Source organism: Haliotis rubra, unplaced genomic scaffold (assembly GCF_003918875.1).
Source record: "Haliotis rubra isolate DU_JTF1 unplaced genomic scaffold, ASM391887v1 Scf434, whole genome shotgun sequence".
Taxonomy (NCBI): domain Eukaryota; kingdom Metazoa; phylum Mollusca; class Gastropoda; order Lepetellida; family Haliotidae; genus Haliotis; species Haliotis rubra.
The window spans coordinates 509,251-531,976 of record NW_025767118.1 but is presented as its reverse complement, the minus strand read 5'-3'; the positions used below and the strand labels follow the sequence as shown (position 1 = coordinate 531,976).

Here is a 22,726-nt window from a genome sequence, read left to right as displayed (position 1 = left end):
TGTACTGTTTGAAAATGCTGAAAACAACTGATCGCTTCGAGCGAATTTACGGCCACTTCCTGCTTGCTAATTACTCAGATCTTGCCCATGGATAAAAAATATCCAGCGTTGGTGACTGGACCTGATTCTCTGTCCGTGCTCCATGTTATTAAGTCCAGAATGCCTCGTGTGCCACCAGTCAGTCTTGAACTAGTTAAAGGTCCTTGTCTTCTTCATAAATACTACACCAAAACGCTTTGATGCATAACTACATTCACCCAGAAAATACCAGTATTGACCCTAACAGTGTTAACCTCGTACCAACACAAACCCAGGTTTCCAAATCAATTCAAATATTGAACAAAGACCCATGAGAGGTGTGTGTTTGAAAGAGGATTAACTTCCACCTGAAAAAGGTCATAACTGATAAAATGTTAGAAAGAAATGAAAACAAAAATCCCACATAATTTCTATAGGCTTGTGGGGACCAGATGTAAAGGGTTAACCATAGAAGGGATGACACACAATGGCTCCCTCATTATAACATGCAAGGCAGGATTCATGGTGGGGGCTATAAAAGAACACTGGCCTCAATAGCCAGGACCATACAAGCTCTTTGGGTGAATTTCAATCCAACTCACACCACGATAAAACAGCGTCTCGTGACAATACTGTGTGTAGACAGAAGACTAAAACCAGGACAGGAACATCTTATCTAAATTGCAAGCCAATCAGGCACTTTAACACTGTCCACCAAAACATCCATCTGTTCAATGCAGTCAATACCGGCTATTATCATGTTTTCTATTAATAATGAAATATTTCTATCAAATTTCTTTTTCGCGAAATACACCAATAAACACACTCAGCAATCTATATGCGACCAGGTATTGAAACTATTAATCTTAAAATAAATTCTATTCAACACCATACTCAAAATGGAATAATTTCTTTGTAAATATTCAAGTCTAAGATTTCCATTCTGATCAAACCTGGGCAAACCTGGGCAACTTTAACAATAGTTCTACAATAGAGTCCCGTCAAAAATGATTTCCATTCAAGAAAAATCAAATGTAAATTAACGTTCCATGGCAGTGAGTCTTTTCATGAACACGCATTTCTCCTATTAAATATTCCATAGTTCCTGGAGACTGAATACAGCAGCTGTAGATGGGGGAGGTACAAAGACGCATGTGATCATTTCATATGTCAACTCCTATTGAATAAAACACCTTGGAAATGCACGTGGGACGCTGCACTGTACAAAAACGAATTTTCCCGGAATTTCTGAATAATAAAATATCAACGAAAATGTAGATGCTTCAATTATAATAATTATTATTATTACCATTTCAAATATATTAATACTCAACAATTAGTAATGAAGTTAACAAAATGTAAAAATAAATCCAGGAGGAAGCAGATGTTTTATTTTACCAAAAACATTACCCCTAGCACTCACTAAACAAATGTAAAACAACAACTTCATTTTTTAAATATAAAACTTTTTAAGAAATAAAGACAAAGTAGAAGGAACTTAAAATGGCAAGATTTTGAAAACAGTAACATGAGTGGCGAAATTTTATATATTTCAATTCTCATCCCCCAGGGTAGCTTTGGAGCACTGGTCATATTATTCTTAAACGTACCAGTAACCATATATCAAGGATCACATGAGCAGTCTCTGCAGCACACAAGCATTATACAAACATATGTGCATTTTTTTATATTTAAAAGTAGTTTTTTATCCATAATTTTCAGAACAATGGAAGGACTAACTGCAGAGAAACATTTTATGTTCGATAAAAGATACAGATTTCTTTAAACAGAAAGATTTACATACACCACCGAAAAACCTATGACTCAAAACTCAGATCTACTTAAAGAGCATCTTGCACATAACTATACTTAAATATTTACTTCTCGGACTGCAGTACCACAGCTGTAGGTTTTATTTGTGACAACATACAGAAATAAAATGTGAATTAAGAAAACACAGTTTGACTAATGGCATTTGACACTGAAAGGCGACCATGACATTATTCTCGTCCATATATTTCGTTCTGCTCATTGCTGGTTTATGCTGAAGCAGCCCTCTGTTCTATTGGCCAAATGGGATTTCACCAAAATCTTTAATATTGTATTTTTGTGAGGCTTGACAATTTACGACTTGCTTTATTGACCTCCGAACAAGTCTTTGTTGTTAACGAAGCATGGCGACAAGGAGTAATTAAGCAATTATCTTCATGTGGCCCAGTAACGATTCAGTAGACAAGATCAATATTAAATGTAATGGCAACCTTGAACGCTGACTTGGCAAAATTCATAAAAACATTATTTTTTGGTGCAGCTGGTTTGAATTCTTGATGCAAGAAGAAAAAGATTGCAGGATAGGGAAACCGCAGGACAAGATCAATAGCTTCACAGCCTACAGAACACATGTGCATCACAGGAACGTACCATCAAGGAACATCCACCACGACCATACATGAACGCCTATTACGAGGATTAACGATTTCTTTGGTCCAAAATGATTACACACAGGCACCGATTTGGAAAAATGGTTTAATAAAAAATGCCTGTCTTTACAATAGCTGATTTTTTTATGGATCCAAGACGTAAAATCATAAACACCACGGCAGAACAAATATACATTCTGAGGCAAAGTAGAATGGTGATATATGTTAAATTGAAGAATGGTGATATATGTTAAAAGCACTATATCACACCACACTTTTCTCAATAATACTAAATATCAGCCCTCAGGGAAGCTACCATATAATTTATTCCAAAACAAATTACGTATTTAGATTACAATATTAAATTAAAGGTTCATATGAATCTATACAAGTTTCAATTACCAATTTCAAGGCAATTACCCATTTCAGGCAAGGCGTACGGGATAATAAGTCTTTTACTGCATCAACAGGAAGCTAAAGTGAGGGCATATGCCCCAATATATATAATATAGGACAAAATATTGTCGAAAATGCGTGACATTGTGCCTTTAAATTGCAGAATGGTGATATATGTTAAACTGATGAATGATGGTATATGTGAATGTCACTGCGGACAAAGTATATATGAGAATGCCAGTCAGAGTACAGTGTTTCCTATTTCTTTGCAAGCCGATCTGTTCCGGTTGACAGATTACCGACAAGTGATACGGATACATTTCTATTTGCACATCCCATAGTCGCGTTTAGCTTGATAACGGTGTAAGAATCTACATCGATACATCGCTGTATGCAATAATCAAGAAGTTGTCATCCATAAAGTTGTATGCTTCATGTTTGACTAACTTCTAGAATGCCGACCAAACAATTAACATCTCATAGTTCTTATACAAAAACTACACAATTTCACCCCAAATACAAAATGTGAATAATTTTTAATCAGTGCATAGTCATCGCCGTTGCAAATATAACGAAAAAATTATTCTCTTCAAATACCAGTTACAGTGCAGGGGCAGAGGGTAGCCTAGTGGTATAAGTGTTCGCTCATCACACCGAAGACCTGGGTTCGATTCCCCACATGGGTACAATGTGTGAAGCCCATTGCTGGTGTCCCCCGCTGTGATATTGCTGGAATGTTGCTAAAGGTGGTGTATAACTGAACTCACTCACTCACTCAAGTCTGTATTGTACATGTCAGAGTAGTAATTCTATCCTATAATAGACAAGTCTTTATAAGAGAACAGTAAGATTGCCAGTTGTTTTTTGTTTGTCTGTTGTTTATTAATAATATCAATTCCGTGGAGACTTGTGCAAGTCAACTTTTAGCCATTATCGGTCATGATTCCAAGAATGGGCTTCAAGAAGTGCATTCACTCACTCACCCTGTTACAGTGTTGATAGTCAGCATCCCAAATTATCAACAGATTTAACATTGATATCTAACTATGCATTTATAATTGTGAATAAAATACAATATTCAGATACAAAGATTTAATCCTGTTTTATTTTGAAGTTTCAGATCATAAAGCTAATTCTTTGGTAAAATTATGTCAGTAAAAAGTGTGGCATTAGTCAAGGTACACCATTTTGTCTGAATTTTTATATGCTTTCATTTAAATAAATTCTCCAAACTAAACCTGTCAGCTGTCAAGTGAGTTAATTCTATAAATGTCAAGCTGACAAGTCTTTATCCAACAGTCTTCTTATTGTCCTAGCGTCTGATAAAGATTTGACCTGAAATTCTATCAAAAAACTATTGTCTGTACAACTGGTTAAACACAACAAAAGCCTGCTTTTAGCCCCCCTCTTTTCCACAAAGCATGACTCATGTCCATCTGTACCTTGACTGTCTACCTGACGCACTGCACATCCACTAATGGATTTAAATCCTCTGAGAAAACAAATAATAAGAAAGCTATTTCAGAAATAAGTACTGTGGTAACTTTTCTTTTCTTAAGCACAGCAAAACACGACATACAAACTTTCTAATTCCAATCCCAGCAAATGTTAATATTCCATGAAAATAGAACATGGTCGTACTGTAATTGATTTTCGAATGCAATTTTCAAAACATAAGCAAATTTTCTTTGGAATGTGAAAAGGATTAATTCTATATGTAAATAGCATAAAAGTTAATGGAAAACACCTTATGTATTTGCAGTTTTCACATAACAAAATTACTTGCTCGACACAAGTGTTCTTTCTATAGGATGCTTGAGTGCATGTCTCATTGTTAAGGACGATGTTATAACGGGGAGAATTATTTTGTCTATAAATAACATCGAAAATTATATAACTTCTGGTGGACGGATTCACTTCCCCTTAATTTATTCAAATATTTCTTCAAACACATTCTTCCTTCTCTCATCGCTTTCCGCCTTTCATTAAACCTTCCTCAATTTCACTTTCGGTTTTGCATCAAATTCACCACTGAGCGCTGTCTTTCACAATTGGTATTTCGAAATACTGTGATATGGAAATCTCACTCCAGATGGTCATTTACCAGCATTTTCAAAATTGTTCCTTGAATAACGACTGAAAACATCGTTGTGTTTGTTGCCGGATTCTGGTTTGTAGAAGAAAACCAGACAAGTATATTCACAGAAAACAGATACCTGAGCACCGTTGTATACAGGAATGTGGAACTCAGAAGTAAAGAAGTTGGTCGTAGATTATCAGCTTGGGCTATTTGTGTCTTGAAGACTAACATGACGCACCAAAAGCCGTCTGTCAAGATAGTTTTCTCGTGCTTTGTCCATTCCAAAGATTGTTACTGAAGGAACTCCTGTCAGCTATATGTTGGAAACATCTCTCAAAATACTTCTCTGCTAAAAAGGATTTTAGAAATGCTTCCCTCAGTTAGTTCAATATTCCTATTCTGTATTCTACTTCTGCAACAAAGCAACATAGTGTTGTGTTTAGTCTCTCGTACAGACCCTGAAGCAAATATATCCAAGAGTGCCCACGCAAAGTCTAGAAAATGTGGCAAGTCTAGATTTCCCAAGCTTCAGGAAAATGATGAAAGTCTGAGGGCTCCTTTTCATTATATATATATATATTTTTTGCTATGAACTTTTTTTTCAGTATAATATGTTCATTTGAGAGACTAGTTGTTAGTCTATGTTGTGCTGAATTGTTGCAGTTACACAAAGCTGAAGATTTAATTCCAACACAGGCAATAAAAAACAGTGTGTGTAGTGTACGTTTATCTTTAAATACACAGTTGTCAAGTTGGTTATCTTTATTTCTCTGTTCTGGAGGTATTTGAGTGACATTTCCCAGATGGTGAAATGAGAGAAAATACTATCTTTGTTTTCATGGGGAGATAACTCTGGATGAAGATGAATGGAACCCTATCTGGTAGATAGGATTGTGATGTGGTGGGTCTGTTCATTACAGAGAATCATGTGTGCTATAAGGTGGGACTGTTTATACACCATGTCGGGACAGAGAAAACAACAACTGAGATGGTTTCCTGATGTTACAAATCATTAACTTTGGTTAATTAAAAGAAACTGACACAAAGTCATTAGAAATTCCTGATAAATAACTCAGTCATTAATCTACCATGGCCTCAAGCTATAGATATCTCAAACTTGGCTTCTTCACTGACAGCTTTGTGTGTTGAAGAATTTGGCTGACGGAGTACATTGACATGAAGTAGAGAGGGAACATTAAAGGCTGGAGTCCAATAATTTCAGCCACCTAATGATAGCCTGTAAATATTCAAATCTTGGTCATGCAAACTGGTGGTTGATATTATGGGTGACAATTCACACCAATCCACTATTTGCATTAAAACTAGAAGGGATATTCTCTGTTTCCTCTTGGTGAAATTCAAGATTTACAAAACTGTTCAAAAATTTTGAACTGTTAAAAATAGCTAACTGCATGAACATAATAAGCATATATATAGTTTGTGACCTTAACCATTTGTGAGAAGCTAGATTTGGTTCAGTCATCAAAACAATTTTTTCCATGTGACCATAATTTTGTCAGATTTTAAATCCGTTAAACAACACAGAAAAAGGTTCTAAATGACCTCCCACCAAAATTGTTCCGTACATGTATTCAAACAACATGTCAATGTGTGAAGCCCATTTCTGGTGTCCCCCGCTGGGATATTGCTGGAATATCGCTAAAAGCAGTGTAACGCTGAACTCGCTCATTCAAAGAGGGTTAAAAGATGTTATTTGTCACTATCCTGCCTGGCACTCACTCACTCACTCACTCGAACCACATGTGCTGCTATATTGGAAAATAACTTCCCCTTTCAACAAAAGAATTGCATGTTTTAAAGCACTGTCAACATCATATCCCTGACAATAATCCCCGACCCCTTACAACATTCGCCGGTGGGTCCTATTCTTGCCATAATCTCCAGCAGTATCACTGACAATGATTATAGTAATGTCTGTCTGCATGGGATAATAACAGTTGCTGTGACATACGTTCCGTATAGACTCTCCGAACATAGGCAATACAATATATAGCCATTAGATTAACGACACAGGCAGGGGGTTTCCTAATTATCTATCACAGGAACCAGTGATTGAAAACAGACCCCCAAAACACCCATATACCATTGTGTACAATAATAAAAGTGCCCCCTGTGTTGCTGCAGGCATTCCATTGATGCTTTCAACGTTGCAAAGAAAAATGAAGAATTTGGTTCCAACATTCCATGAAAAATGTATTCTTGACAACATAACAGATGAGTCACTTTGGAGAAAGTGAGATCTTAATTTATCTCAATTTGTAACCTGCTCAACCAAACTATGGCATTTCCTGTCTGATAATCAAAATAGTCTTGTGTTAAAGGAGAATCATAGACTCTTATCAGAGATGATGAATCCAAGCGCTTATATTTTGTTTGACTTGTCATATGGGTCCTGAATTTAAAAATTTAAAATTAAAGAAATAATATATAATCAAAATGTTAGTTTTTCAAATACTGCCGATAATCGACAATAACAACCACAACTGTCAGATCTCAGTTTATAAGATTTCTAAAGCATTATCATCAACTCAGCCTAGCCAAACTTAAAGATGACTACATAATTCATGTACAATGCATTTCTCCCCGAAAACCAACAAAACTTTTCGTTATTAAAATCTGAAACAATATCCCACATCCCTTCAAAGAGATGTTTTCGACTAATTGTCCACTGGGCTACAGTTTCACAATACAATTCTGTCGTTCAAGAGAGGTGAAATCGGTGTTTATGTCGGGGTCAAGGTCGTTGCACTACAGCAGCAGGCACTGGTGGACTATATGAACTTCCCCATGCTATACTGTCTGGGATGTTTAGCCAAGTTTAACATGAACACCTGACTCAGACACGGAACACAGACAGGTCAGGCAGGATAACAAGTTCCATCTTTTAACACTGTTTGAATGAGTGAGTGAGTTCAGTTTTATGTTTTAGCAATATTCCAGCAATATCACGGTAGGGGACACTAGAAATGGGCTTCACACGTTGCATGCATGTGGGGAATCCAACCCGACAAGCATGACAAGCAAACACTGGGCTACCCCACCTCCCACTGTTTGAATAAAGTGGCATGAGATCAAACCACAGATTTTCCACTCTCAGGGCTGTCTGAATCCATCGGACCACGATGGCGGCCACAGGACAAAAGACATCAATACATTCGATACAACAACAACAACAACAGCAGCAGAATGTCATCTGTGAGTTTGCTCCTGGCAACAACAAAAAATAAATCCACTTACTTTTCGGTTTTATTGGAGGGGCACCAGTCTTTGGTGTAGTTTGTGTAGTATTATCCGTAACCATGGGAACATGTCCATCATGACGGGTTTGCATAAAAGTGGTAAAGTGTCCGTTAGTTTTTTAACTTGGGTCGATACGGGGAGTATGCTGCAGGGTCCTGAACAGTGTTGTGATTACGATCACCGTTCTGTTGAGGTACTGAAATATAGCACAGACATTGGATAAGTGAGTGAGTGAGTTGATATTTAACGTCACATCGGCAATATCTCAGCCATGTTGTGACGAAACATTGGATAAGTGCAAGGTGATACGAATCACATGTGCAAGAAGTAGTCTGTCATACAGACCCAGAAACAGATATATCCAAGTCTAGAATATGTGGCAAGATTAGATTTCACAGTTTCTGAAAATGAAGAAAGTCTCTGCGCTCCTTTTCATCATATTTTATGATTATTTTTTAATAAAAAATTTTTTCTTCTGTCAATGTGTCCGTTTCAGTTTCCTAAGTCTAGCGCCAGGAAATTGAATGTTTCCTGCATTCAAAAAAATACTTACTGACTTTTTAGTTGTTTTCATGGACAGAAAATGAAGAAGCAATTTTGACTGGAGATGAAATGCTTGCTTCGCGACCGTAATAACAATTATATCTGTTTGATTGGCATTTTAGAAGTTGGTGAGAAATAAGAAAGTAAGATTCTTTATGGATAACAACTCCTTTATCATATATGATGCGACAGTTCGGTATTGATTCTTAGAACAGGTATAGTTGATTCATTACATCGTAAGGATATGAAAGAAGATTCCCAGCTGAATGTGATGGAAATCATTGCCTTAAACAATATTATATAGTACCAGATTTTATGCAGGTTTAATACCTGTTTATATGGATACATAGCAAAATGACCTTGGACTAGACCTTAAATCAGGTACATAATTGTATTTTAGCAGCTTTAACCATAGTAGATATACAAAATTACGTCTGGAATATTTGGTTCATCAACAACGTAGTTGTACAGTACAGGGTCTGTATGAGTTACCTCCCTTCCACTGAGCCCAATAACAAATCAGTTGCTCATAATTCAATGTCAGAAGTACAACTTACACAATAGTAAAAGTGAAATCCCGCATAAAAAGAATATATAACAATTTAATTTACTTCAGGAAGCTTGAATTTACTTTCAAATTGTGTGATACATTAGAAATAGACCCAAGCTTAACTATCCCTATTTGGCGAAAGAGAACAGTCTATCTTGTAATTTTGCGTTGCAAATTCAGAATTCAGAATTTTTTTTGTTAGGCTGTCCATAGGGTTAAATTAAGTGTTAAGTCTTAAGCCATGAGAAAATGAGAGAAATCTTTTACACAACCCGTTTATAGTTCTCAGTACAACAGGCCATTGTTGTGAATAGTGGGCCACCCACAGCGTATCAACATGGCTTTCACATTGGTTATTCACGTTTTTGTTTCACATTCTTCCTGTTTTCTTTTTCAAGCTTTTGAATGTACAGGAAGACATAGAGAAGAGTCGTCTTCTTGTTTTTAATGGTTTTCGGAAATTACAGTATTTCCTTACAGAAGTTCACAGAAACAATGTTACATATGAGATGTTATTCCATGGTAAAGGTGCCTGAAGTCTCCACCACAAAGAACATAGGAGGGAGGGAATGTTGTATTATGTCAGTCAGTAATATTCCAGTCGTAGCTTGCTGTCTGTAAATGATCGAGTTGATAAATTGGTGGATGATAGCATGAGTGAGTGAGTGAGTGAGTGAGTTTAGTTTTATGCAGCTTTTAGCAATATTACAGAAATATCATGGCAGGGGACACCAGAAATGGGCTTCACACACTGTATCTATGTCAGGAATCGAACCCGGGTCTTGGGCGTGACGAGCGAACACTTGAACCACTAGACTACCCCACCACCCCTTATAGCATGAGCAGCAATATAGACAGGAAATAATGATTAGCAGCTTCAACGCTTATTGTAGGTGGGGTGGGGTGAGGTTTTACAGAGTGAGTGAGTGAGCGAAACATTAGATTCAAATCCATGATAACAAGTTTCTGACATACCATAGCAAGAGTGCTAGACAACGGTATAAGAATCTATACAGAAACGTTGCATCATATATAATAAAGAAGTGCCAATCAAACAGATGAATTTCTTTGGTTAATCGACAAAGCCATCTGTATTCCCTGCTGTATTGAACAAGAACTCATTATATACTACTATACTCACTTCCATTGGCTGCACATATAGGGCAGGTTTCACTGTTGAACATGCAGGTGTAGCAGCGCTCATGACCACACGCATCGATAAGTTTCCGCTTCTTGCCCGTGTCAAACGGCAGCCGACATGCCGGGCACACTTCCACCCCGTGTAACTCCATCTTCATGGTATTGATGGCATCCAGATCTGAAATCATAGAATAATCTGTCAGGAAAGTAGTACATATGTCAGGGAAAGGAATACATAATATTGTCTAACCACTGATCTAACTGATGGTATCCAGATCTGAAATCACAGAATAGTCTGTCAGGAAAGTAGTACATAATATTGTCTGACAGCTGATGTAATTGATGACATCCAGATCTGAAATAACAAAATACTCAGGAAAGTAGTACATATGTCAGGGAGGTAGTACATAACATTGTCTGACCACTGATCTAACTGATGGTATCCAGATCTGAAATCACAGAATAATCTGTCAGGAAAGTAGTACATAATATTGTCTGACCACTGATCTAACTGACGGTATCCAGATCTGAAATCACAGAATAATCTGCCAAGAAAGTAGTACATATATCAGGGAAAGGAGTACATAATATTGTCTGACCACTGATGTCATTGATGGCATCCAGACCTGAAATCACAGAACACATAAACTCAAAATAATTTAAGGACTACCTGGTAAATGATTCTCGGTAGCATAAAGTCCACTGGTTTGTACTGGAAAACTTAATGTCATATTTTAGATTTGGGTGGCGAAATTGAAAAATAACAAACCCACCAATCCACACAACACAAACTTATGAAAGGAATGCGACAGATGACAAACACAATAAAAATATCGGCGAAAAATGGACTGACAAAGCGTTTAATAATTAAACTCCAATAAATCAAAATTACAGTTTTATCAGAAAAACATCCTCATTCATCAATTTTTCTTTCTCCTGTAAGGTACATTAAATTTCAACAAAATAGCAATGTGAGATCTTTAATCAGTCAAATTTTTCATTCTTCAAAATCCTTTCAATTGAGATTACAATGTATACAATGCAACTTCAAGGCGGCTAAATGACTTGTTCATATTTTGTCTAAAAATAATTTCTTGTGAAATTTCTTGATGTACTGCAAGGTCCTTCCATCTCAAGAATATAATGACTCTAAGCATGCCTACACAAAGAGTCTTCAAGTCAGAAAACTCGCCGCACAACCATTCTGGCAGCTGGTGGATATGCTGCTTAACTATGTCAAGCACAATACAACACACATCTTCAAGTGGAAATTTAACAAAAACATAATGCCTAATTGAACATCTTAAGCATACAGCCATTTAATTTCTCTATGAGAGAAGCCTATGAACTTTTTAAACTCAAACAGTGTTACTGGGCAAACAAAGCTTCAAAGAGGACTAAAGTACATTTTTTTCTATCTTAAACGTCTCATGGATGATGACTATAAATTTTAAGCAAGCATGCAGATGTTTTGAAGGTTGTTTCACTGATCTGAGACAGATATTTTAAAAGACATTCATAAATTTCAACATGACTTCATACACACAATACAATGTTGTAATGAACTTTTAATGTGAGCAATGATACTGAAATACAAGCTGTGACAATTGGTTTCGGATTGTTGGAATTAATTCCACAAGCAATCTTGCAATGGAGAGTTCAAACTAATATCATAGAGACAGACAGACAGACAGAGAGACAGACAGAGAGAGAGAGAGAGAGAGACAGAGAGAGAGAGAGAGAGAGAGAGAGAGAGAGAGAGAGAGAGAGAGAGAGAGAGAGAGAAAAAGAGAGAGGCAATCTTAGACTCTTATCGATGAGAGTGTAAAGTTTCTTTATGACCTTCTATCTTCCAATACTGATTTTCTTAAAAGAGTTACATCTCCTCTTTTCATAATGGAAAATATTGATTTTCTGTACATTAAATCAAATCAGTTTGATGTGTGTGGGGAATCTACAGTAACTAGCTTTGTCTATGTGACCTTGTTGGGATTTATAGCGTGTATACAGTGCATAAATTACTAATATGAGTGAGTGAGGAGTGGTTTTATGCCTCACTTAGTAATTTGGAACAGTGTGCCCTCAGAACTCTTTATCAACCCCCTTGGGGAATGCACAATACAGACTGTCATATGAAGAACTAAGTTCAACTGTCACATTACCATTCTCATCCTTCCTGGTACCCACTGAATGCTGGGTGAAGATAGGCATATTTTGAACATCTTGGTTAAGGAGACACCATATTAACATGTTCAGTGTGCTCTAGAACTCTCAATAACCAAGCTGCCATATAACTGGAATATTGCTGAGTGAGGCGTAAAACTAAACTCACTCACTCACTCAACAGCCAAGCTGCCGAACATGGTCCCCCGACCAGTTATTCCAGCAACATTTGTCCTCATTTGTGACCAGTGTGCACTGGACGATGTGCTACCGCATTCAGAGGTTACAGATAGCTTAAGCTAAAGCTTTAACATAAAGGCACATACTCTGCCACAGGAAGCCTTTCAGGGATTAGAAAGGATTAAGCTATGACAATTCAATGTGACACTAAGTGTACCAAGGGAGGTAACCTCGTAGATATCGCATTGGACACTTCAATACGCTTCTAATGCTTCAAAATTATTAACAACTATGAGTGACTATGCAGTTTCATGTTGCCATGGAAACAGACTAGATCTAGAATTAGAAACAGACTATACAATATTTATGAGGTGCTTAGAGATGGAGGTTGACATCTTGACCTACGCTGGTTGTAAGTGATGACATAGCACTGGTGACATGTTCAGGTATCAGTAAGCTTACCACGATGGAATGGATGACTACTCATTATATCAATCACTGGATTGTTAGATCCAGATGAAGAGATAAATATTGCCCAATAAACAAAACAATCATGGAGGCCCTGTCACTCATGTGACCCATGAAGGTCCGGGTTAGAATATTGGCCTTCAGTAACCCATGCTTGTAGTAAAAGGCAACTAATGGGATCGGGTGGTCAGGCTCGCTGACTGGGTTGACACATGTCATTGTCTACCAACTGCGAAGATAGATGTTCATGATGTTGATCAGGGGATTGTCTGGTCCAGACTCTATTATTTACAGACCGCTGCCATATAGGTGGAATATTGCTGAGTGCGGCGTAAAGTTAACTCACTCACTCACTGTCACTCATGTCTGAAATTGTGATTTCTTGAAACTGTAACGTGCTTACTGTCAACCTGCCTACCGTCAACCATGCACCACTCCAACTCCATCATGATGGCATGCCAACCACAACAACAAATTATTCTGTCTGGTACCTAATTTAATTACATTCATCTCAAACAAATATTCCAAGTTTTCACCCAGGGCATTGATTGCAAACATTAACCATGTGGTTTCCATACGTTGGTTAATGTTTGACGAAAATAACACAATTTAACGATGAATTATGGATCATTATTGTTATTCTTGGCACTGAATATCCTTGCGATGTTCAGCATTGCTTTCAGTGTTAACAGCTAGACACAATTCTTGACATGACCACTTCATCATGGAACGATATCCGGGCAGCTTTATTAAGACGACTAAGCCTGCAATTTACATACACGTCAAAATAAGATTTCTTTGAATGACAATGGTAAATCTGTCATGAATTGAAACTACATCCCACTGTCACAGATTCTCCAAAAAGAACTGAAAACCAGATGACATTATTCCAAAATTAGTTAAAGAACACCTGCTATATTCATATAGTTCATGGGCGGATCCAGAAATTTTGAAAGGGGGGGATCTGAACCCCCACTTGGCTCCTTCAACGCAAAAAAACACTTCAATGTGGTCTTAAGTGATTTTCAGGGGGGTCAAAACCCCCTGAACCACCCCCACCCCCCGGATCTGCCCATGTAGTTTATCCAGTCGAAAATCAGTTCACCAGAATCAATCAATTCTGTAAAAATTGTTTGTAATAGGCTTTGCATATGGTTTTATTATTTATATTAACAATGCTTATTTTCAAGAAGGTACTTGAAAGGTATATTTTAGTATTTTAGTAAAAGTTCAATGTCCAAGATCAAACGGAAACTTCATGTAAAATGTTCATGAATTTGTATCCACTATGTACCGATAACACTTACCTCCTCCATAACATGTTGCGCTGAATCCTCAACATCAAAGATCCTGATCAAAATCACAATCACAACTACAATGAAACTCGTACCTTACCCACCTATCCCAGGAAATAAAACAGTAATGAAAGTTTACCAAGCAAAACACACTTCAGATCTTTCCTATCAATCTACGTCTGGAGGCTTACAAACAGAGTTTGGACAGGGTGGGTAACCTGTGGCATTGACGAATTTCGCCTGAACAGGTACGCCAGGTATCTCTCATCTCACCTGGGCTACCCACCTGTACATGAAGTTCTTTGATGTTGTGAAATTTACAGGTGTGATCTCAACATCACTCACATAGCTTCCTTGATAGCGCAAACGGACCAAAAGGGTCAAGGAATTTTCTATTCTATTGGAAAAGTTAGAGAATTCCTTACTGTAGTTCCAGTTGATAGCTGGGTTGTAAGTTTTCCTCTTAAAAGACATGTTGAAATGTTGACTATGACATTGGGTGGGCGCCACAAAATCCATGTATTTTCCTCAGAAAATAACTTCAGGTGATTGTAGAATGTGTTCATACCTTTATATTCGTAATACCTTTCTTTAATCAATGAAAAATAGCAGAGTCACAGAAACACAAACAAACGTCTCCGACGACACAAAACCAAAGACAAACAGGTGAAAAAAACACATAAAAATATACCTCAGCATGTTCTGTTTGAAAACGGTGAAAATTGTGTTATCCGAGCACGAAAGGCGAAACAAGTCAACACCTTGCAAGTTACAGGCCTTAACATTAATATGACACATTGCCTTGACTATCAGCTGTCTGTAGGTCACCTTGACCTCAGCCACATCAAACAAGGCACACCTGTCTCAAGGTATTTGAAAAATACTATTTACTGATCTGTCTGAAAACTGATCCCTCTACACACCAAGCAAAGCAGGCTACTTAATTAATTATCCCAATATGACTAAAAACATTTTTAACTGTAAAGAAACACGTCTAGCAACTCATATTAAAGAACAAAATAAATTTGCTTAGTTAGATATTATCAAAACAAAACATGAAATCAGTCTGAGCTTAATGATTTGTCTTACCTGCAATACGTAATTTAAACTGTCCTAACTGTCTGACAGGCATGGTGGCAAATGGCTGTACAGATGAAACATTACTGTAGTATCGCTACAAACCTGAATACTCGATCATAAATACAGCACTCCCTCCACTCAGTGAATGAAGTGCACACCCACTGAAAGTTTTCATTCACCATACAGCAGTTCAAGCCACCCATACAACTTCGCGACAAGAGTTGACAAGAATTTGAAATCGATAACTTCAAGGTCTTCCGGTGCACGTTGTGACTAAGCTACACATTGTGCCTCTCTAACAAACTCTACAGGTTAATTTTGTGTCAAAGTCATCCATTTGGGAATAAAAAAAGTCCTACCTCTGTCCCCATGTCTGTATGTTGACAAGGACTACCTGACCCAATTCTGCAGTGGTTGGACAAGGCTTGCTCAGCCAGCCAACTTCACACCTCAGTAAGCACTATTTAAGGCCCGAAATACACGACTTTTAACCTTAGCTAAAAACTAGCAGCTAGCCAGCTGGGTGTCCCCTGATAATGGAGGTGTGACGATTACAATAGAGGGATGTATTTTAACGATTGTCTCCGTTTTTCCTGCCGGCCTGATCAATAGAGCAAACAGGTTAACCCTATTGTGGCTGACACAGGTGATGAGATACAATATCGTTCAGACGCATGTATCGACTGGGCTTGTGTTTTTATTGGGGGCGACAGAGGGTCACGTTGATCGATATTGCTGACAACTTTAAATCTGATGAAGACGTTCAGTTAAGAATGTGATATTAATTTTTCGACTGACTGCTTCAAGATAGTGATTGTGACTTTGGGACATTGAGGCGAAATGCTGTCTTGAGGGGAAATTATAGATTGATGTTGAACATCTATATATACATAGGTACTTAGTGACTGACAAAGGAAAACGCCAAAGAAATATGAAATGATTTCAACATAATTGAAGATTGTGTTTCCTGATTACACAAAACCCTGATTGATTATAATGTCCATTGAAGCAAACTTGTGATAATTAACCCTTTCAAGGGGCTGGGAAGTGTGCATCGTCAGCTAAAATTCATGGATACACCATTACCACTAGCAAAAGAAGGGTTAATATCACACTCTAAAAGACTCAAGTGAAAGTTTATATATAGTCAAAGGAGTCTTTGAAAGCAGGGTCAAATGTATAACTTGTCTTAAAATATTGCTGTGATGAATAATTATTAATTAATAAAATTGTCTTAAAATGTTTCAGGAATGGGTTTTATTCATTTTAAAATTGGAATATTTTACCTATAGATTTACTGTCAACTTTTAAAATGAATTGTATTATTTACTCTAGTGAGTGAGTTTTGTTTCACACCACTTCCTGTCTGCTTAGTGTGGGAGGACAGAATACAGAGATACAGGTCCCAGAAGTTTACCACTCTTGTGAGTGAGTGAGTGATATAGTTTTATGCTGCTTTTAGCAATATTCCAGCAATATCACGGCAGTGAACACCAGAACTGGACTTCACACATTGTACCCATGTGGGGAATTGAACCTGGGTCTTCAGCGTGACGAGCAAAACCACTTTTTTGAAACCCTGAAGCATCAGAATGGTGCTGACAAACCAGGAAACATAATCAGGATTCAAACCCAGAATTATTGGTTTCTTGCAAGCACAACTTGGCCACCTATGCTCTCATTATTATTATATGCTTGTACTACAGCCAAGGTTAAATTGGAAGCAAGACATTGTGTCATATTTAAAGAATGCTTTTCTCATATACCTTGTAAATGAGTGAGTGAGTTTGGCTTTATGACACTTTTAGCAACATTCCAGCAATATCACGGCGGGGGACACCAGAAGTGGGCTTCACACATTGTACCCATGTGGAGAATCGAACCCGGGTCTTCGGCGTGATGAGCGAACTCTTTAACCACTAGGCTACCCCACCGCCCCTCATATACCTTGTAAGGAATATCATGAACTTATCTGAAGATGTTATCCACAAATGCTTAAGATCAATCAACAATTACTGACTGACATTTGAGCATGGCATGTAGACTTGATAATTATCCTGACACTAATTGGAGGAACCTAATCAATAAACTGTCTCATTGAATCTGTCAGAATTAATTGATAAGATTTCCAATCACCTCCTGGCTGTCCTTAATCTTCATTTTAAATGACTACCAGAAGAAATTAAAACACAAAATTAAGCTGCAGCACATCTTGAGATTAAAATGCTTTTGAATCGTCCTGGCAACTGTCCTCAATTGCTCTATAAAGTATGCAATTAAGCTAGGTGCAGATAATCCATCAGTTGAAGTGGTTAACCTGTAATCTTACTTAAGGCTGTAGGCTGTAGGTTTGGTTTGAAGATGCCATTGAGGCATGGATTAATGGAGGCAGGACCTCAACTCGCTGAAGCAGGTAATTGGGGTTTTCAATGGCGGTCGGTGGTCCGCGACCCCTGTGTATGTAATGTGTTATTACAGCTGGCCAGCAGGACAGGCTATGTCTGTCCAATCTATCAAAGAGCACAATACATACCAACATTGTCCCTATCAAAACAAATACTCAATTGAAAATGGTGACAGGTTTGTTTGCGATGGGTAGGGAGTTTGAAAGAGTCACGGAGACAATTACTGACAGAATCATGTGAAAGAGTGTTTGTCAGTAAAGTCACAGCCTCACAGTGTTGGTCACCAAGAGCAAGGACATGACCGCTGGTCTGTTAGTCTGTGACAAGTGAAAATCTAAAGAGACAAGTTGTTTACCCCCACAAACTTGATAGTCTTCTCATTAGACTAAGGCTTAGTCTCTGAATATATATAATTTTGATAGTAACAAACAAACCCATTTATATTGATAAGGAGCCCTAGGGAGACCAGAGATTCAGAGGAACCTGAGGAAATCTAGACTTGCTTTATTTAGGGCTTTAGCACCGCAGAGAAAGCTTGGCAGTAGGGAAATTAATGTGGTTCAGGGACTGTGAGACAGACTATCTTCTCATAAAACACCAGCCTAAAGCAATGAGGACAAGTTGGATTTGTTAATTTGATAGTCAAAAACATAAGAAAATGTTTCATTCAGAAAGTGACAGTTGCACAGTTTCAGCCCGACAGTCAGAAGGTCTAAGGAAGTCAGAGATTCACAGAGTCACATTCAGAAAGTGACAGTCATACAGTTTCAGCCTGACAGTCAGAAGGTCTCAGGAAGTCAGAGATTCACAGAGTCACATTCAGAAAGTGACAGTTGCACAGTTTCAGCCCGACAGTCAGAAGGTCTCAGGAAGTCAGAGATTCACAGAGTCACATTCAGAAAGTGACAGTCATACAGTTTCAGCCCGACAGTCAGAAGGTCTCAGGAAGTCAGAGATTTGCAGAGTCACATTCAGAAAGTGACAGTCTGAGGGTATTGATGAGACAGTCACAGAGATAACATTCAAGTCACTTGGTACCAGTCAGATTGTCAAGAACAAGAAAAAGAAAAAATCAATATCAATAATAGTTTTAAAAAAAGTACATGATAACTTTCAGACAATATCAAGAGCAAGTTCATACCATTCTCTTAACACCTGACTTCACTATATACAGATTGATATCACACCTACACATTGCTAACTATATGTAAAAGGACACACGGATACACATTTCCCAAACACATCACACTGTACACATGACATCAACATCCAGTATTTGAAACAGCTCCCCCTACCTGACATCACACCGACACGTCCTGTATCCATGAACAACATTCAAGATGTCATCTACAAAAATCTGTATCAGTAATCTAAATCCCAACCCCTTCAGACATCTTGAACCTGGTCATAACAGCAAGGTGTATGACAAGACAAAGGCTATGGAGGTGACGTTCTCCTTCCCATCGGAGGCCATCGCTCAGCTCAGGTTCTCCTTCTAATCTAATTACCATGGGAAAAATAAACTCTGCTTTGAAGTACGCAAGATCCAGAAATTGCCGAACATGTAATGTTGCAAGTAAAATGTGCGGGGTATTTTTAATATGTCAGCGTGAAATATCACCATTGAAGTAACAAGGAGCACTGTAGGAGGTAAATGGAGCAGTGTGCTGGAGATCGGGCTCAAAACACAAAGTTGCCGGACAAATTATTAATGAGTAACTCTATCCTACTGATAAGGGGATTGATGACTTCTTACACTATTCGAAGTATTGATACTGTTCCCCTGAGGAGGTATAAACAATACAGTTTATGAATATATGAAATGTTCAAGTACATTTCTTCAGCAATGCCTGTATATTTTTATTTTCAATTTTAAAATCGCAATTTATATACATCTGTACACATCAGTATAATCTGTGTATATCAATATATATGCGATTTCATCAAAATATATCTGTGTATATTGGGCGTGTAATTCCAAAATGTTCATCAGTATTCCGTAAAGTATGGTTATAACGAACTCAAAGGGGGAACTAATTTTAGTTTAACACAACCATGGTTCATTGCATGCATTTCGACCAGTTGTAATATGTTCATCAGTCTATACCTCCATATATCTGACAATGGGTAGCACAAATGACAGACACAACTATTTCCATATCCCGAAGGCTTGAAGTGAATATTCATCTGATAGGCTAGACCAAATAATTAGCCTCCAAGCACCCACTCCATCATAATTATCTTTCAGAATGAACTCATAAATTAATATTGTAGTCTGATTTAAATACAGTTTTGTGCTTTAATATTATCTAATTTATTAATGATTATCTAATGTTAGACAGCTCTTTGATTATGAAATTATTTAGGGATTTGAATTTTGAATACAAAGAACAGTGCTTATAATTCATTAAAAGGAAACATATCTGTGTACAAGGGTACCTGTGAAATCTATTGTCATATATGACAAAAAAGTGATGTACAAGCATCTTGAGATATTATTTATCTACAATGAAGATATGCCTTACAGTGAGTGTGCTGAATGTATAATAAGGTAGATGCATGGTACATAGACTTGCACAAGTCTCTAAGGTAACAATTAATTTAAATGATAATTTCTGAAAACTAAAACTAAAATGAACACATTGTCCCTCTAACAGACTGGCACCTGCTTATTTAGACTTGCCTCTTTAAAGGATAGAATATACATCCAAGGGCTTAGCATTCAGCATAGTCTGTCTCACAGTACCTGAACCCCATTACTTTCCCTACTGCCTAGCCCTCCCTGCAATGCTAAAGCCCTAAATGAAGCAAGTCTAGATTTATCCAGGTTCTTAATCTCTGGTCTCCCTGGGACTCCTTTCCAATTTAAATGGGTTTATTTGTTACTATTAAAATTATATATATTCAGGGACTAAGCGTTAGTCTACATTCACTACAGCCTTGGAGCAAGGCTAATGTGTATAATGGCGACATATTTTCCTGTAAACATAGCATACATATACAATGTAGATATATTTTGATAAAAACATAGCGCACATATAGAAATGAAGACATATTTTGATATTCACAAAGCACAGACATATTTGACACATACACACTGCCTACCTCCACACAACTCACACATCCCAAGCTGGGTGAAACTTCACGCCCCGAGGGCTTCCAGCTTCATAATGGCTGGAGAAAACTGTTTCCCTAAACACTATTAAAATTCCTTCACTGATATATGTTACACTTAAACGATTTAGCAATATGTCTACAATGTTATGCTGTCTTGTATAAATAAACCATGACCAAACTGCTGGGCACATGTGGACTGTATCTCTTACAGAACACTCAGACATTTTTCCTTCCTTGTTGACCAACCACTGATTAAACTGACATTTTCTCACAGACACTCACTAAAAGAATGAAGTGTTTACATTTTACAGTAAACACAAAAATAATTTCAGGCCTGGGAGAAATCAATATCATCCTGACATATGTCGCATATTTTCTATTAAAAATGTTGATTAGACTAACATATGTTTAAGTGTTGGGCCATGAATGTATAATACAGCATGTTGATTATAATGCTTTCATAGGAAACCACTTCAGCTAATTGGTTCGTAAATTTGAATAATACATTTCACACCTGTGAGGCTTCCTAATGAGAATATATTGATAGGTCCCAGGGGCCCGTTTCACAAAGCGATCGCAGTGCTGCTACGACTGTCGTAAGTCTATGTTAAAGTATAGGAGTTACGATCACCTTAGTGCTACGACTGTCGTAAGTCTATGTTAAAGCATAGGAGTTACGATCACCTTAGTGCTACGATCGCTCTGTGAAACAGGGCCCAGGAATCTACTCTTGCTGTAGCAGGTGACGGAGTGAGTGAGTTTGGTTTTACACGACTTTTAGCAATATTCCTGCAATATCACGGCCGAGGACACCAGAAATGGGCTTCACCCATTGTACCCTTGTGGGGAATCGAACCCGGGTCTTGGGTGTGATGACCGAATGCTTTAACCACTAGGCTACCCACAGTGGTTTGGCTTGGTTACTTCACAGATTTGTTTATTGTATATGAGCAGATTGATGCTCACAACATGGATCACAGGATTGTCAGGTCCGGAATTATTTACAGACCGTCATCATATTACTGTTATAGAGGTGACAAGTGCTTAAACAACTAAAAGAATATCAATTTGCATTCTTAACATTAACATACAGAGACGACAGAGAAATAAAACCTCAAATTCCGCTGAAAGTTACATATATATATATATATAGATAGATAGATAGATAGATAACTGCTGCACCATGCCATGGAATTAGTAAGGATTTGGTTCTTGATGTTTCTGCTGCACTGTTTTAATTTCATGTGAGCCAAAATATAACTTAATTACAGAACTGTGACAAAGACTTCTAATCTGACTTTCACCTGAACATATTAAATAACATTTTAGTTAACATAACAGTCTCATTTCCAACAACTGAATAGAGCCAGTCCCTCCCTCCCTCACTTTTGAGCTGCATCTGCACTTGATGGACCAATGATAAGGACCTGAAACCCTTATAACTACCTGTATATAAATAGTTGTGTATATTGTGTTACTGGTCAAACATCACTACAGCAACAGAGTGTCACATCTCTCACAAAAGGCAATGATAGACTGTTCCTGACAACTAGCCATATACTAAGGAAACAGTGACAGATAGAGTGTTCCTGACAACTGGTATTATACTA

The 22,726-nt window shown here is 37.5% G+C and overlaps 1 protein-coding gene across 3 annotated transcripts in view; it reads right to left on the bottom strand.

Annotated features, from left to right (window-relative positions):
* The window catches only part of LOC124289148, a 115,244-nt gene that overhangs the window by 44,445 nt on the left and 48,073 nt on the right, over positions 1 to 22,726 (bottom strand). For all 3 annotated transcript variants that reach the window (XM_046725752.1, XM_046725750.1, XM_046725751.1), the window contains exons 3-4: positions 10,410 to 10,586; positions 8,173 to 8,371 (exon numbers count right to left, since the gene is read on the bottom strand). In XM_046725752.1, the coding sequence (XP_046581708.1) occupies positions 8,286 to 8,371; positions 10,410 to 10,586 (263 nt within the window). In that variant the 3' untranslated portion in view covers positions 8,173 to 8,285. The remainder of the gene's footprint in view (positions 1 to 8,172; positions 8,372 to 10,409; positions 10,587 to 22,726) is intronic.